The following is a 16,630-nucleotide window of genomic DNA, read 5'->3' as shown; positions in this document are numbered from 1 at the left end:
ATTTCCCCAGTCCCTCCATGCCATCACACAGGTCACATACTCCCATAGTGTGCACCCATTGCAATTAAACACCTCAAACCACCAGCAGTAACTAGCACCATAGCAACACTGCATCCTCAGCATGCTCGGTGGGACAGGCAGCACTGCCAGGCAGCCCCACCTCAGAGGTGTCTGCTCCTGCTGCCAAGGGAATTCGACACACTACAGTGAGCACACTGAGGCCAAGAGACCTTTCCCCTGACACAAACTCCCTCCTGCCAGAGGTGGGCGAACAAAAACCGTCATGAATTTCAACAAGAAGCTCGACGTCCTGCACCTCAGGAGGAAGAGCCCCCACATACCAGGACGTGCTGGGGGACACCCAACTGGAAAGCAGTCTGGCAGAAAAGACCTGGAGGTCCTGGTGATGACAGAGCTGAACATGAGCCATCGGTGTGCCTTGCCACTAAGGAGGATAACGGTGTTCTTGGCTGCATTAGGGAAAGCATTGCCAGCAGGTCAAGAGAAGTGCTCCCTCCTCTCTACTCAGTGTTAAGTCAAGCTCACAGTGCCACTGGGGAGGCTGCTGAAAATGCACAAGGAGCCTGAAAAAAGAAAAAAACAGACAGTTTAGAGAGTGGGAACAACAGCTTTTGGAGACCTCAGAATAAAAAGAAAATTAAAAGCACTTACCTTCACTCCAGAAATGTTCCCCGTTCTAGCAATTGCGGGGAACACATAATAACTTTAGACAAAATAAAGAAGAGACTTTCACACTGGTCATAGAGCAACATCAACAACTGAAGGTCCTGTCAGAGCACGCACTGCAGTGGATGCAGAAACAATGGTAAAAATAGCTCCTACTTGAGCTCCTTGGCTGCTCCTGGTACAGGTTAGCCTCATCTCTGCAGACTGAAAGCTTATGCCTTATTGCTGTCCTTTTGAAGATTAGGTTCCCAATCCCATGAAGCGTGAGGAGGCGACAGGCAAAGATCATGCTTTGGAGTACGAAGAACAAACACAGCTGCCAAGCTCACAGGTTGAAGTCCTGAAGAGTAAAACTTTATATTCACATCCAGATCCAGTTGCTGGCCCACAGGAGCAGTGGTTTTGGTATGGATTTGCAGACAGCTGGTCCAGATTGGAGTCCACTGTGCTTCACAGAACACCTGAATCAACTTTACGGCAGCCCTGCACACGTAAATCATGGTTGTACTGACACACACAGAAGGCAGAAGTCTGAGGAAACAACCTGAGCTGTTCACAAGTAAAATGGTAATATCAAACTTCTCTATCAACAGCACTCTGGGTACAGAACAGCAGCAACAAAACAGCAAGACAGGATTCTAGAGACTAACTTAAAATCTCCTTTTTACTCTTATAAGTACATATTCAAGCCATTAAAGAGCACACCAAGGCAATTATAATGTATAAAATAGTTTATTACTATAATAAATAAAATTAAAGTTTTTTTTTTTTTTTTTTACAAATATTATTTGTGCTTGTTTAAAAATGTTTAACAGGGATATCATTAATGTAGGTGGCTGCATTTGTAACTGAAACATTCCAAAGCAGTGTGTATGTGCACACACACTGGCAATCTACTGGCAGCTGCTTTGCTGACCACAAAAATAGTATCTACTCGTTCTCTTTGTCTGGTCATGCTTCATTGAACAAAGTGACAAATGCAAAGAAAAAGAAACAGGAGTTTTTGGTGGATTTTGGAAAGGATAAAACCAAGTGAAATACATTTAAAAGCGTCAAAGCGACTGCATTAACTGCATATCAATAAAGTGTCCATGCAGTGGTGGCTAAATACCGAAACGCGGACAGGTTTCCAACAGATGTACAAATATTGATTGTATGTAAGTACAATAATATAACACATTCATTAGAAAACTTTGTATTTCTTTATATAGCAGTTCCTCCTGATACAAGATTATTGAACGTCTCTCATCTACAGCTAAAAGGATCCTTTTTCTATGTTAGTGGTCACACATTCAGTGGGAGGAAAGGAAAAGGACATCCGCCTTTCAGAACAGCGAGTGAAAACCCCAAACTGCTTTGTTGACATCAGGCATTTAAATCCAGTTATGGAGATGCTCTGGGATTACACATCAAATATGTTTACACGGCACTCAACAATCAGCTCTCAACAAATTACAGTTGCAGGTAAATTCACAGTAGCATTGTTGCACTGTAAAAAAAAAAAACCTTTGAAACAAACACTTTTGTGACAGGTCGGGCTTGGAACCCCAGTAACACAAAAGTGTTCAGACAATAATTATGTCTCTGTTTTGGAAAGGGAGAGGACTACTGGAGTAATTTATTATCCTAATAAGAAGGCATTAAGTGGAGAAATAAGCATGATTACCAACAAGTGATTTCCGTTAGATTTAGAAAGCTAATCAAAGTGCTTTATCTTTAGGCAACATTGTAAATACTACAGAACGTGGAGAAGGAAAGAGAATGGAATCACAGTTTGAAATGTTTCACTTACGGAAGGGTCTTAAGGCTAAACGTTGGCTATATCTTATTGCAAAAAGCATTTTTATTTAGTTGAATCAATGCTTGCCACAACAATGTGGTCAAAAGTATGTCAGATTAGAGGATACAGTAATCTACTGTACTTCACCTCACATTTCTGGAGCTTCCCCTGCCCAGGTCTCTCTCTAAAAGGTTTGTCTCAATGAATCAGAAGAGCGGCTGAAACACAGACACTGTTATTGCCAATACACACACAGGAGACTACGGAGAAATGAAGAATTAAGTAGATGCTCTTCACCACCTAATACCAGGCCGAGAAAGCAGAAGTGCAGTGACCAAGTGTCACGTGAGAGGAAGGACAGGCTCAGCACCTTGAGACAGCTCCCAGTGCCAAGAAAAAGAAACCCTCCTGTTCCACCGTCCCTTCTGCAGGAGAAGCCACGAGAGGCAATACCAGGGCAGCTTGGCTTCAGAGGTACTGTGAGCAAGCAAGAAACAGTGGCTTACGAGCTGTATTCCCACCAGCTATGATACAGCATTTTTCCAATTTCACGTGCGTTTCTGGTTCCTGACTAACAGCACCTGCCAGATCTCTCAGTCACAATATCAGCCAAACTAACTGCACAAAGTTGAGACCTGCTAGAGAAACCAGAAGATATGGCCTGAAAGTTCAACATTTAACAAACAAGATACTAGCTAGCACATTCAGTGGATAGCTACGGGGAAGATCTAAGTTCCCTTCTTGAACCGTAATCATTAAATGAAGGATGTGCTTTTACATAACAAAAATGCAATCCACAGACTTATCTATACATAGATATTATATATACGTGTGTATGTACACGCAACTGCACAAGCGTAGTCACACACGTTGTTGTTTATATAGCAAAGACAAATCGTAGTAAATTCTTTCACAGACTGGTTTAGAGCGATTGAAAAAAATATCACCAGATATTCACAGTAAATATCTTGTTCAGTTCATTTAAGTGAAGTACTGTAGAAGCAGAACATCACCTTCGAAGCTGCTAAACAGGGTGTTCGCTGGGATTCAGAGCAGCACTGTGAAAGAGATTTAAAGCAAGAATGGTGTTTGTAAAAGAATACAGGTAATACCAGACAGAAGTCAATGTAGCTGAACACGGCAGGGATGAGGGTTGGTTTTTGCTTTTTAAATCATGTGCTGCATATTGGTATTCTGGTTAAGTATGAACTTCTACAAGCTCCGTTTGTAACAACTCTGAGCCCAGGCTCTTTCTCTGAACTACCAGCTTTTGACTGAAATCTCATTCCATCATAGGGTAAAAATGGAACACCATCTCTTGTTCATTAACACAGGTTGTTTAGCAGGTAGTTAAGTGGTAGAAGCACTGTGCCAGAACACAGAATGTACAACTGCTTTCTTGTTAAGGGGCAGAATCTCATGTTCAGAGGTCATTCATGTCTAAGATGAAAAATAATTTGAGTGGAAAGGTTTACTCAACATGTAGAGAGAAAAAGGAAAAGCTCACAAATAAAATGGAAGAATAACAATTACCGTGGATATGGACACCGCCCAGCCTTAGGCATCCAAGTTTAAGGCTCAATGGAGAAAGACAGATTTGCAACACAGCTGCTTTCAGTCACTCCCTAAACGAATCTCTCTTCATCTGCTGAGCCTGGGCAATACGCTACAGGTCCAAACTAGTCTGAGGGTGAAAGGAGTCCCATAGCGGACAAGGTTTCACTCATTTAACACTAAGTAGCCCAGGGAATCCAAAGACCAAAGCTCATCCTAAATATTATATTTTTTCAAATTCTTTCACAACACACAGTGGTTTCTAAGGGATGATGCAGTCTTCTACAACCAGCTTTAGTACCTGCCAGTTCATGAAATCATAATAAAATGGGTCTGACTTGTTAGGGCTGTGCAAATCTCAGTGACATTGCCCACTTCAGTGCTGACCTGGAGCAGATGCCTTGACGGTGTCATTGGAAGGAGTACAGTTCTTCTGGAGTTTCATGACTGTAACAGAATCAAATTTGGCCATAATCTTCAGTGACATTACATTTTAAGTGTAATTCCAGAGTATATAACAACCTTTGAAAGCTATACAAGTGGATTATTACTGACTTTATAGGCTCTTATAAAGGCCTCATAAAAGCCTTAAAAATGGACTCCGTGCTTCACTCAGCCCTGGCCATGCAGCACGTACCTGTGTTCCAAACTGAACTGAACTTCAGGCTGCACTTGGGGTTCCCTCAGAAAATGGGGACTTGTGCTCCTTTACTCACAGAACCACGTGTGGCGGTGCAAATAATTGCGGGGCTTCTAGGGTTAACCCTGCCATGACTCCAGGATTAGGCAATCAGCAACACCAGAAAAACCTTAAACATATCCCTGAGGACACATGAAAGATACCACTGTGAAACATCAACATGGACTCAGCAACAGAGGACTGGGTAACCTGCACCTGTGCATCTAATCCTACATCTGCACTGCAATACTTGAGATATTAGGCACATACCTGGAGGGCGACAAACATTTCCCCTCTCATCTGTCTGGGATAAGCTAATTTCCATGTTTATCAGACTGCAGGTAGCTGGCTGCCAGCTGAGTTCAGCAAGGCTTCCAGCCTTTCAAACACGTTACGTAGGAAACACAATGCTGATGAGTAATCTGCCTGGATTAGAGAACTGGCACCATGCGAACCCCTTAAACCTCGCTGCAACTTCGGGGCACTGATTACAAATACACGTATACTTGCAAACCTGTAGTTTATTCTTACCTAATTTCACTGCCCAATGAATTTACTGACTGAGGAGTTCAGAGAGGAAAACCATGTAGTAGTTCCTAACTGAAACTGCTGTTGTATGGATTCCTTATGGAAATGGCATGGCTATCGCAGGTAGCTGTTGCCATTCATAGTGATTAAAGCACCAAACACACAGTGACTTTGGTCAAAAAGAGCTCTCCTCAGTATGCCCTCAGTACATAACTGTAAAAGACATCAGCTTCCACTAGAAAAATCCAAACTTGGAACCAGAAATAATGGCACCTCTGTTTCACTGTTTCATAGCAAGTCACTTCTGTAATGCCTCTCCTTATCTTTGGGGGGGTAGAAAGTTGCATACAGATTTGATCCAGACACGCGCTTCAGGAATCCTTCAAGCCTTGATTAGAATTTACTACCTGTGGACACTTCTATACTGAACCAGCGTGCAAGACCCTTGAAAGCTAACCCTAAACCAGCTGCAAACTTCAGTGCTGCCCTCAGAACAAATAAAACAAACATACTGTGTTCAAGGCCTGAGCTTGTAGCTTTGCACAGCACAGCCCCAATACTGTGTGTGCAGCTTCACCCAGTGGGCCTTGCACTTCCCCAAGGACGTATGGCACAGTTCTGCATGGCCCCGTGCAAGCATTAGGCCACCCAAAATCGTTCCTAATTGGTCATTTTCCCTCTCTCTTCCTTACTTAACCCTAATCCAAAATCTCCTCCAAAGAACTATGTGGGTTTTTTTTTTTTTGTGTGTGTAAATGACTTAGTACCTTAGAAAAAAGAGACTTCCACAATGTGTTAGGACCTACTGCCATTAAGAATGAAAACCTCAAAAAGTGTTGCACCATGCTTCTGGACAATAACCTACTGTTAAATAGTGAGCGTACCAGACCAGTGGAGAGAATTTACTGCAGATCTATACCTATGTCCCAAGCCATGGAATCTTCTATGCTACCCTAACTAATGAACAATGAACAGTCGTTTTGGTAAAGTGCTTCAATCTTCCTCCAAAAAAGTTATGAAAATATAAGTTTTGGAAACATCTCCTTCTTTAAGAAGCAGATCTTCTTGTTTCCTTGCTACAATAGCACTTGTATACAGTAAACACTGTATTTCTACCTCCATTTACTTTCTAGATAGATTAGATCAAGAACAATACATCTGGATCTAGAGAAAAATGCCACAATAAAATCTCTGAAAGTTCTGTGAAAGCCTTTGGCTACAACGAACATTACCAAAACAGAAACTTCTGAATAATAATTTAACAGGAATTAAAAGAGCAGATTCATAGCAAAAAAAGGACATAATTGCTACAGTATATTTTCACAGGGAGGCAAATCTGCAGAACGGTCATTGACACAGATGCACAATACATTCTGCAGCGGGCAGAAAGCGTTCTGATCATTCTGCATGCACACAGCACACCCAGACCTCCATCCTCCAGCAGGAATTAAAAACAGAGGTAATGCTCTACAACATCTGAGACAGAAGTCTGGATTTGGATAATCAAGATCCTGACTCAAAGAATGAAAATGTGGATGATCCCATTTACCAACAGACTTGAGGGTGCTTTTTTTTTTTTTCTTTGTTTTACATTTTTTTCCCATCTTTTTGTTCTCCCTTGACTACCCAAAAGTAACTTTGGTATCGAGTATTACAAATTCTACTCCTCTTTGCTTTATTATGAGTATATGAAAATATACTGTGACATTTAACATGCTGTACAGGTGACTGAGATAGTGACAACAGCAGCAGCAGAAAAATTAAAATGCTGAAAGCACAAGCACCCTGGCCAGTCCTTATTCATATAGGCAAAAACTGAGCTAACTACATAAGGCATGCTCCAAAAACCTAAGAGGTCACCTGGCGCTCACGGGGATGGCTGCTGCTTTCGGAGCTCTTATTCCAACATCCTGAGGGAGAAAGAGGGAGTGGGGAGAATGGGAACCAATGGAGAAAAGAAAAGCTTTATAAACTGTACCCTTGCTGTCAAAAAGACTTCAGAGCCAGCTGCCATCTTGACATGAGGTTGCAATTCCTGCTACTGTACCTTTTTAGACACAGGGAACATGCTTAGTGAATTGGTCCCTCACTCGTTTTCAAGATTAAATTTAAAATGTTAGGGGGGTGTTCGTTTGATTGGTTGACTGTTTTTTATAAAGAAACACCTCAGCTAGCTCCAAACATGTCTTTTTCTGATTCTGGAGACTGGGGCCTTGATATTTCAAACAACTCCTGTGGTGACTGGGAGCTTCTTCTTGAGGTCAATATCCTAAGTATCTCAGCGAGCTGTTTTTCTATATTGGTCATTTTTGTGTTTAAAGCCTTGATGTCCTCTTTCAACTCGTGTTTCACTTCTAGCATGGTAGCCTGAAGAGTCTGTTCTGGGATAGGATAAAAGGAATGCTTGACCTCGGTGAGGACCGGGCTGCGGTCCTGTGGGCTTCTTGTCTCCCCAACATTATCCAAGCGCAAGTCGCTTTTTGTAATGCCACTGTCACAGGAGTCTGTCTTCTTCAGGGTAGCTTCTCCTGAAGCTTTAGTTCTCTCTGGTAACGTCTCCATAGATTCCGCTTTAGAGACTTTGTTCCAGTCTTCACCTTTCCCACAGGCCTCTTTGAATTTGGCCCAGCCTTTTCTCCGGGGGTAATCCCCTGATGCTTTACATCCTGTGTACTCTGACGTGGGGGCCTGAAGCTTCGCCTGGTCTGATGTCCCAGACGTTGAAGCTGACTGATATGACACAGGGGTCGCGGGGCTCTCCCGGACGGTCACAACGCTGGCTTTGACCACTGAGCGTGCGGAGGAGTGCTCGCCTAGGATGTTGCCCTTCTCCACATCCAGATCGTCTGGATCTCTGCCTCTCTCAGCTGCGAGCCGTGCCTCCTTCTGCTGCCTGAACCTCTGAAACAGTCGGCGGACAGGGTGATCTGGTGGCAAAATCAGGGGGGCTTCATTCTTCCTTTTCATTCTCTCCTCTTCTTCTCGTTTCACATCGCTGATTTTCCGGAATACAATCTACAGGGGGAAAGAGATTTCAACGCAGTCATTAACTGCACATTTGTTACGGGAGAGGAGATGTAGAGAAATAATGATTTGAAAGATTTTATTATTACTGACAAATGAATAACCTCTGCACATCTATAGCAACGTTACCATAGTTCTCAAGTGTCTTATTTTGTGAACATGGCTCTGTTCATTATTTAAAAGCATACATCATCTGTCTTACAACATCAGAAAGAAAAAGCTCTTCAGTTCCAAGAAGTCAGCAAGGCAGTGCCATTCTGAATGTAACGATCCCAGGAAGTTATTTGCTCTGTTTTGCGTCATAAGTGACTTCTTATATTTGTTTTTCTGAGTCTACGGTTGAGAATCAATTTTCTAGAGTTACAAAGAATCTCTTCCAATCTTACAGCAGCTTCATCTCAGAGCTCCCTTGTTATACATCACACAAAAGTTCTGATATTTTAGGGAAACTTGGCCACTAATGGGGTGAGCACAGCAGAGACAAGTCTGGACTCTCCAAGCAGCAGTCTGCAAAGTGCTTCTTGCCATGCAGTCCCTCCCACACTCTCTTCTAGAAGCAATGGGCAGATTAGAAACAATGCAAAACTCAAGTTAGTCCCAATGGTACAAGGACAGTGAAGAATGAGCTCTGAGAGATGAGGAAAAGCTATCCATGGCTGATGACTACAGCAGCTTGAAGAGCTTATTTTCTTTTTTTTTTTTTTTTCATTTTTATGTGAAAATACACTTTTTTTGCATGAAGAAACATTAATTTTCAGTCTGTTCTCCTAACCATACCTTCCTGAGCCTGTGAGCTGAGCAGTCTAAGGGAGCAGCCTAAGGGTCTTCAGTACTGATTTTTGTATTTATATTATTACTGGTGGGATGCTGAAGGCAATCCAGTAAGCAATTTGTTTTGAGGTTTTCAGTGCAGAGCATAAAAGGTGTAGCCCCCAGCCTCTACAGAACACTGTCACCTGATGTCTTCCGTTGCCTTTGGGAAAACCCACTCTAAATTCTTATGTTCCAGAAATAACCTTCTGATTCAAATCATTACTGGTAAATGTGTAAATAAACCCACCCCTCCATTGCAGAGAGATTTAAATTAAAACAAACATAACAAGCACTGATTCACTGGCACACACCCAGTGCATGTTGCTCCTGACTTCAATGCTTCTTGACAGTTCTGTCGTTGTGAAGCAGGGAAAAAACAATGTCTTAACATTGTGTCTTCAGAAAGAAGTTGTCAGACTTGGCAGCATTACCCAGATGCAAAAGAATAAATTTTGCACAAAAGATATTTTATTTCCAAGCTGCAATTAGGAAGCTAAATGTAAGATAAGTAAATCGAGTACTTGACAGTACTACTTCTTTTCCAGGAAACTCAGTCTGCAGCAGGCTCAGTATAAGGTAGACAAAGCATAATCCTTAGTAGTGAAAGAATAGTGCTTATGGGGAAGGGAGTGTCAATACAGTGATCCAGGATAATGGCTTCCCACATGCTGGCAGGTTCTCACTTTATGTGAAGGACCAGTGCCAGCCCGGAGCAAGAGTGGCTGCCATGCATGCTCTGCTGGAGCCTTGCTGTGCCAGGGGTCAGTCCTGCAGCAGGCCCAGGATGGCTCTGGTTGCACTAAGCTCCAGCAAACCAAGGCAGCTATAAGCCAGGTCATTTTGTCTCTGCAACCTTCTGCATCCCCAAGCGCTCCCTCTGCCGGAATTTGTGTGCTTGGTGCTGCTGTGGACAGCCATGACCTGCACGGTGCCATGCCAGGCAGACACGCAGTTAGGAGGGCCACTATCTCTTTGCCCATGAGCATGTTTCTGCATGCGAGCAGTCTCAGCCTGACCTATGGATCTGGACTGTTTTCCCTAAATGATCAGAAGGGACATACAACTGGGTGCTGCAATTGTCACAATTACAGAGTCACCAGGGACAGCACTGTGGTGCTTGAAAGAGCTGAAGGCCGGGCTGCTTCATAGAGTCCTTGTCCAGTTCAAGTCCTGCTCAGTGCATTCTGCTCAGCATTTTGTCTTCTAAGCACTAAATTATCTCTGACTATTTAGTTACTGTTTTTTTCTAACATAAATGAAGGTGTTATTTGACAGAAGCTGCCCCCGCTACTGCCCAATACAGATGAGAAGGCAGTGGAGGAAGCTACAAGCAACTCATACTCATACTAGCCACCGTGTTCCATACAGCCTGTAGCACAGGTTCCATGCTGGAGTACAAGAAAAACAGATTTACCAGCAAACACAAAAAGGCAAACACTGAAATGTGTTGTTGGCAGTTCTCATCATCCTCACAGGCACTGCTGCTTCCTGCCACATTGCCTAGGTGAGGCCTGTTGGTTCCAAGCATGGCTGACCGTGCCACCAGCCTCCTCGCTGAGGGGTGCTCAGCCTCAGGGCCCCGAGCATGCCCACTCCTTTACCTGCAGGAGATCAGGCTGCATCACAGACAGAAGCCTACATGGAGGGAGGAAGTACGTAAAATACTGCATTTAGCTTGGATAACCGGTAGCATGCTGAGGAGACCCCCAGTTTCCATTTTCGACCTGACGCCTTATACCAGCTACAAGGCAGTATATCACCTGCATGGATGCAGAAGTGCAGTCCTCACATCTCCTGTCCTGCTCAACGTATCTACTTATGTGACAAGTTGCGCTCATGCAGCGCAAATTGAAGCTATGTACATTTGCTAGGGGACACAGCCTCCAACACTTGGGTTGGCTGCTTTTACCAGACTCATGAGACACCAGAGGAATACCTGCCAGAATGCAACTTGTGTTTGGGAAGCCCAGGAAACGCTGACACCGGTCCTATTTTTGGCAAGCTCCTCAGCACCATGTTTTCTGAAGATCGCTCCATATTATGTACGAAACAAAGGTTTTATAACCATGCAAAGCTCAGCAGTAATTGAAAAGGCTTTTTATATAACTGCATTTTGGATTTTTGTTGCTGCAGTCTCTTTTAAGGCTAAATGCAAATCCTTACACATAAAAAATATAAATAACTGCTTTAAAGGGACACTTTTCTCAAAATTGTCGAGGAAAAAGCAATCTTTAAGTAGTTAAATGCTTTAGAAGCATCCAAGGTACGCAGAAAATGTGTCTGTTATGCTGACATATGTATACCTGTTCCCACAACGAACCCAAGTGCAAAGGAAATGAAAAGAGTTTTCATTTGCTATGAGAAAGAGAAGTATGGACCTACACAGCCATTTTAATGTAGAATTTGATAGGGCTACAAACTGAGGTTAAATCCCCAAATATGCCAAGGCTCCGAAGACAATTTTTAGTTCAATTTCTCTTCATCAATCTTTCCAAGCATTCATTTTTTTTTTCTGGGAAGGCAGAGTGCAGAGGTTGTACCCTCAGAATCTCCCAAGCTGCATATTAAACTCCAACCAGTGCAAAAAGGCCAACTTTACAAACTATACACTTCTCCATAACACCATCATCTGCAAGAGCTAAGCACACAGAGTAGTGGGAACATTTTAGAAGTATGCAAAGACCTTAATACATTAGAAGAGCCTGAACTGAGATGAATTAACAAGAAATACAAGCACTAGGCATAAAAGTGCACCCACCACACTTCCATTCTCAAGTCTTTGATAAAAAGGTGCTGAATCTTTTAGCTCTACAGGAAGGTCTCCCAGGCTGCCAGAAAAATTAGTATTGGGGGGATATTAGCCTAGATTTGCAATAATAATAATAATACAAAAAATAGCTCTGTTAGGCACAGAATACTGCAAACACCTCATAAACATTTGACTGAGGTACGCAGTTATGATGACACTGTAATGGTTTTATTATTGGACAATACAATCAGAGAAATGGAGAAATGCACTGATACGTACTAGCACATTAATGCCCCCATATGTCCCATTGATCTATGACAGCATATACTGTGTAGCTGCATTCTTGCCTGTGCATGAGCAATGTCTGAGGAAGATAGACACGATTACATCCAGTGTATTTTCCTTTCCTTGGTATTAAATAGTCATGTACTGAACTCTTCAGTAAGTTTGGGGGATAAATTCTGTCTCTTTTTCATCTTCAAAGAGTTCTCAGGCTGTATGCATAGAATCAATGCCTTTAGAGTTTAAGGTCAATATTTATCTCCAAAGTATTAAATAAATAAATAAATTTTTAAAAAAGGTGAATGCAAATGAATACTTGAACTATCTCTTTGGTTATCAAATATGGCGTGCCCATCAACTATCAGAAGAGAATGCTCAGGGGAGACCCCAGTGCTCTCTACAACTGCCTGAAAAGAGGTTGTGGCAAGGTGGCAAGGTGGGGATCGGCCTCTTCTCCCAGGTAACAGCAACAGAATGAGAGGGAACAGCCTCAAGTTGCACCAGGGGAAGTTCAGGTTGGATATTAGGAAACATTTCTTCTCAAAAAGATTGGCAATGCATTGGAACAGGCTGCCCAGGGAGGTGGCAGAGTCACAGTCCCTGGAAGTGTTCAAGAAACATGTAGATGCAGCACTGAAGGACATGGTCAGTGGGCAGGGTGGGGATGGGTTGGGGTTGGACTACATAATCTTACTTGTCTTTTCCAACCTTAATGATTCCATGATTCTATTATTTAGATCTTTCTGGGCTTAGCACTGAAACCCAAGCACCATTTAAATAGCTCAGCTTTGCATTAATAAGATTTTCCTAATTTCCTTATGGTAAGACTAGAAGAAAAGACTGCAGTGGCTTCCAGTGTAAGGCAGGCAACAAGTTTGCTATGAAGGGACATTCCCCAAAGAGAATCTTGTAACAACTAGATTATATCTTGTAGAAAAACATCCTATTTGACAGCAATAGAGAATCCATCATCACATCTTGATGAAAGATTCCTACAGGTTTTGCTTCAAGGCTGAGATTATCTGACATAAGCGGCAATTCTATTCCTTCATCCCTCACACTGTTGAACATTCACTTTTAGAAACTAATTCTAGAGTCTCATGTTCAAAAATCTCTGCAGAAATAGTACAGCTAATCAGGTGCTACTATGAAGGATTTAGACAGTGTTGAGGTACTGATATTAAACAGGCAATGTACCATTGTTCAGAATTTTCAACGTAACATCAAGCTTTCCAACTTTAACTCTTCTAATTCATTTGGATTATTTCTGGCCTTCCAACAACTTTGAAAGTCAGTAGTTAAAATCTCCCTCTTGCCCAGAGCTAGAATATATAGCTGATTTACTTAAATACAAGGTTCCCTTTCGAAAAATCAAGTAAAGCAACTAATCCTACTATAAGACTTTCAGCTGTTTCCCTCTGCTGGCTCACTGCTACCTATTACTATTCTCATCTCATTATTTGCATTGACCAGATGTTTCTCTAGAACCATCTAGCAGAGCTTCAAGTTGTTTTTACTGAGCAATAAGGACAGGAGAAATGAGCACAGGACTGCTCACTTTGTTTCATGAAGACATTTCGGAGAACCCATATTAAGTTGGTCATTACAATAGAACATTGCCTATCAAAAAGATGAAAGCATGACGTGCTTAACAAACAACAGTGCAATCTCAGCAGATGCAAATAAAAATAGAGTAATTTAAGTGCCTAATTCTATTACACTGGGAGGTGGTAATAATTCTATTACTGGGAGGTAATTCTATAGACTCGGAGGTGGAAGTGAATAATATGACAGGGGTGTATGGCACAGCAAAAAGAGGACTAGGCAAGGAGTGGATAATACACAGTGCCTTATTCAATATGAAAACAACAGCAACAAATGACAGTTGGAGGAGTTGCATAAAAAAGACAAGTTCATGGTTCTTCCCCTGAATACAGTAGACATTCTGAATGCAAAAAGTCAGCATAGATAGAGTAGGAGGGCAGGCAAACACTTGGTCGAGAAAGACACTTAGAGCTTGCAACTAGACAAAACTAGTAACCTGCTCAGGAAAAATAGTTGGCAGGCTGCAAAGGTATTTGTAAGAAATGTCACATACAGAAGCTTTGTTTTTATTGCTTCCTTAGTTATCCCTAGGCAACCCTAAATAATTACATAGGCCAACTACCAAGGAAACATTCTCAATGAAGGTGACAGAGGAAGTACCAGAGGAACAAACATCAGAAGAAAATATAATAAAGGTTCAAAGATCCAAACCTTAAATATCTGAGCAGACCATTCACCTACTGCAGACAAATATTTACTTTTATTGCATGTTCTCATTTGCACACTGGACTGACAAATCGTCTGGATTTCACACAGCATTGTAGCTTACCCAGGTTTGAATAAAACTGCTGAAAATAGCATGCTGTTTTGGTACAAGAGGGGAGACCACCTGGTGCACGTGAGGGATTAAGCCCACTGTCTCCACCTGCTACTGTAATGAACAGCTTACTGAAGGGCTTCACCATCTCTGAATGCCTGGTAGTCCACATAGTGCACTAGAACAACGCTGTCAGCACAACAGTAGCAATTCACATTCTTTAACTCTCTTCCCTGAAAGTATGCACAGTCCCAGGAAAATAACGAACAGAAGGGTGAGACAGAAGTAACGTGCTAGCAACTGTTTTCTTGCTGATAGCTGATTGTAAATGCAAGCACTGTGAAAGCACTGCATGAGACAGTCTTGGAGATCAGGGGGAGCTTCATTTAAAACACATTATGAATATAGAGAAAACCATATTCTGACAAATGCTAAGAAGGACCTGCATTAGAATTGGAATTTCAGTCTTCTGCAAAAGTACCCAAATTTCTTTTCAGCTTTGACTTGTGAGAATTTAGCCAAGACCCACATGAAAGGACAGGAATATGAATTTCATCACATTTCGAACCAGACTGTCATTATGGAGTTACTATAATGAGGATCCTAGCCACAAAGCTGCAGTTATTATTAGCTCTGGAACCTTATTTCTTTCCACCTCTATAGCATGCACAAATACTACAAGATTTGGCAGGTCTTCCTCAGCACTGACAGCAAGTAGGATGGCAGCATTTTGCTCTGGTGCTTAATAATTCTCTTTCATGGATGCAGAAACATTCACAGAGTCTGGAAGTGCCAGATATCATAAACAATTAAAAGCTTAAAATTACTTCATACAGTACTCACAGAAAATGGACTTAAGTGTGAGGAAAACAATCATGAAAAAGGCATTTATTACTAGGCATCCCATCTAGCATCTGCCAAGTACTGATGAAAATATCTTCAGGCTGATGTTAGTCCAATGAAAATTGCATCTTTTTTTTTTTTCTAAGAGGAAAGCAAGAGGAAGGAAAAGAAAAAGAAGGCTTGACAACAAAAATGCCTTTGTCACTGATGGTAAAGAAACTAAAGCTGCAAGGAGCGAATTACCTTCTCGCATAATATAGGATCAAAAGGGCAGGCTCACAATGCTTCCCACCAAAACCTGCAATGGATTTCACTTCCATTATCTATTACCATAGTCAGTTCCTGGGTTAAACACTACTATCAGCTGCACTTTGAAGACAATAAAGGGAATTTGTGTAAGAAGGTATATAAGTGCACAGGTCACATTTATGACAGACAGGAGTGCAGTTTCCATTATGTACTCTAAGCTTCGAGGCACAATCTATTAAATACAGATACCAGTTAAAAGACTGGTGTAAATCATCCAGTCTGTACGTTGGGTGGCTTTGACTCTGGGCTTCGTTATGTGGAATTTAAGCCCATGCAAAACAGAACATCTGCAATAATGCAGCAGATGTCAGCAGGTTTTTACTGGGTGCAACAGCAAAGTTTGGTTTCTGTTTCTGAAGAGGTACAAGCTCCTCTCCAGCTAATGTCACATTCCTTCCAAGGCACTCCCAAATATTCTTACTTCTTAGTAATAACCTGAAGATTCAAAGTAAACTAAGGCTTGGGAGGTGTAGGCAGTAGGGATGTAAGGGAGCGCTGGTGCCAGGAGTGCTGGGCAGGAAACCCCGGGTACACATGGAGCACACACAGACCAGAAACCAACAAGTGGATGTGCATGGCCCTCTTCCATCTCCAGTGTTGTTCTGTGGGGAGCCAACTCAGTTCCTCTAACAGAGCGCTACCTGCTTACTCTTCAAAAACCAGGCTTCTGTGTGCAGTGAGATCATTAATATGCAAGTGTTTGGAAGAAACACCAATTCATAATTTAATGAGTATCCATGCTATCCAAATGAATAGAGGTAACAAGGTTTTCAATCTAGACAGTATAACATCTGGGGTAACTCTTACTGTCAGGAGCGCCATCAGCTTCAACAGTACTAAAGCTCTTCTCCGTGACAGCATACTTTGTTGCCTAATTACAAACTCCAGAAATACTGACTTGAATATTAGCATTTAATCACGTCACTATTATTTATTTAGAAGTTCTGCACAACTCAAGACTTCACTCCTTTATGTCAAACTCCTCATTCTAATTCATGCTTACAGGCAATTTTAGCGTTG

At 42.0% G+C, this 16,630-nt stretch overlaps 1 protein-coding gene across 22 annotated transcripts in view; it reads right to left on the bottom strand.

Moving 5' to 3' along the window:
* KCNH1 (potassium voltage-gated channel subfamily H member 1) overlaps positions 1-16,630 on the bottom strand; it is a 193,590-nt gene that overhangs the window by 15,363 nt on the left and 161,597 nt on the right. For 15 of the 22 annotated variants that reach the window (XM_040697360.2, XM_046939669.1, XM_046939667.1 and 12 more), the window contains exon 11: positions 342-8,243. In XM_040697360.2, the coding sequence (XP_040553294.1) occupies positions 7,395-8,243 (849 nt within the window). In that variant the 3' untranslated portion in view covers positions 342-7,394. The remainder of the gene's footprint in view (positions 1-341; positions 8,244-16,630) is intronic. The other 7 variants (XM_040697377.2, XM_040697378.2, XM_040697362.2 and 4 more) reach the window with 7 other exon arrangements.

The sequence above is a fragment of the Gallus gallus genome, chromosome 3 (genome assembly GCF_016699485.2).
Source record: "Gallus gallus isolate bGalGal1 chromosome 3, bGalGal1.mat.broiler.GRCg7b, whole genome shotgun sequence".
Classification (NCBI taxonomy): Eukaryota; Metazoa; Chordata; class Aves; order Galliformes; family Phasianidae; genus Gallus; species Gallus gallus.
The sequence above is the reverse complement of the archived record's forward strand: the minus strand, read 5'-3'. Positions and strand labels throughout refer to the sequence as shown.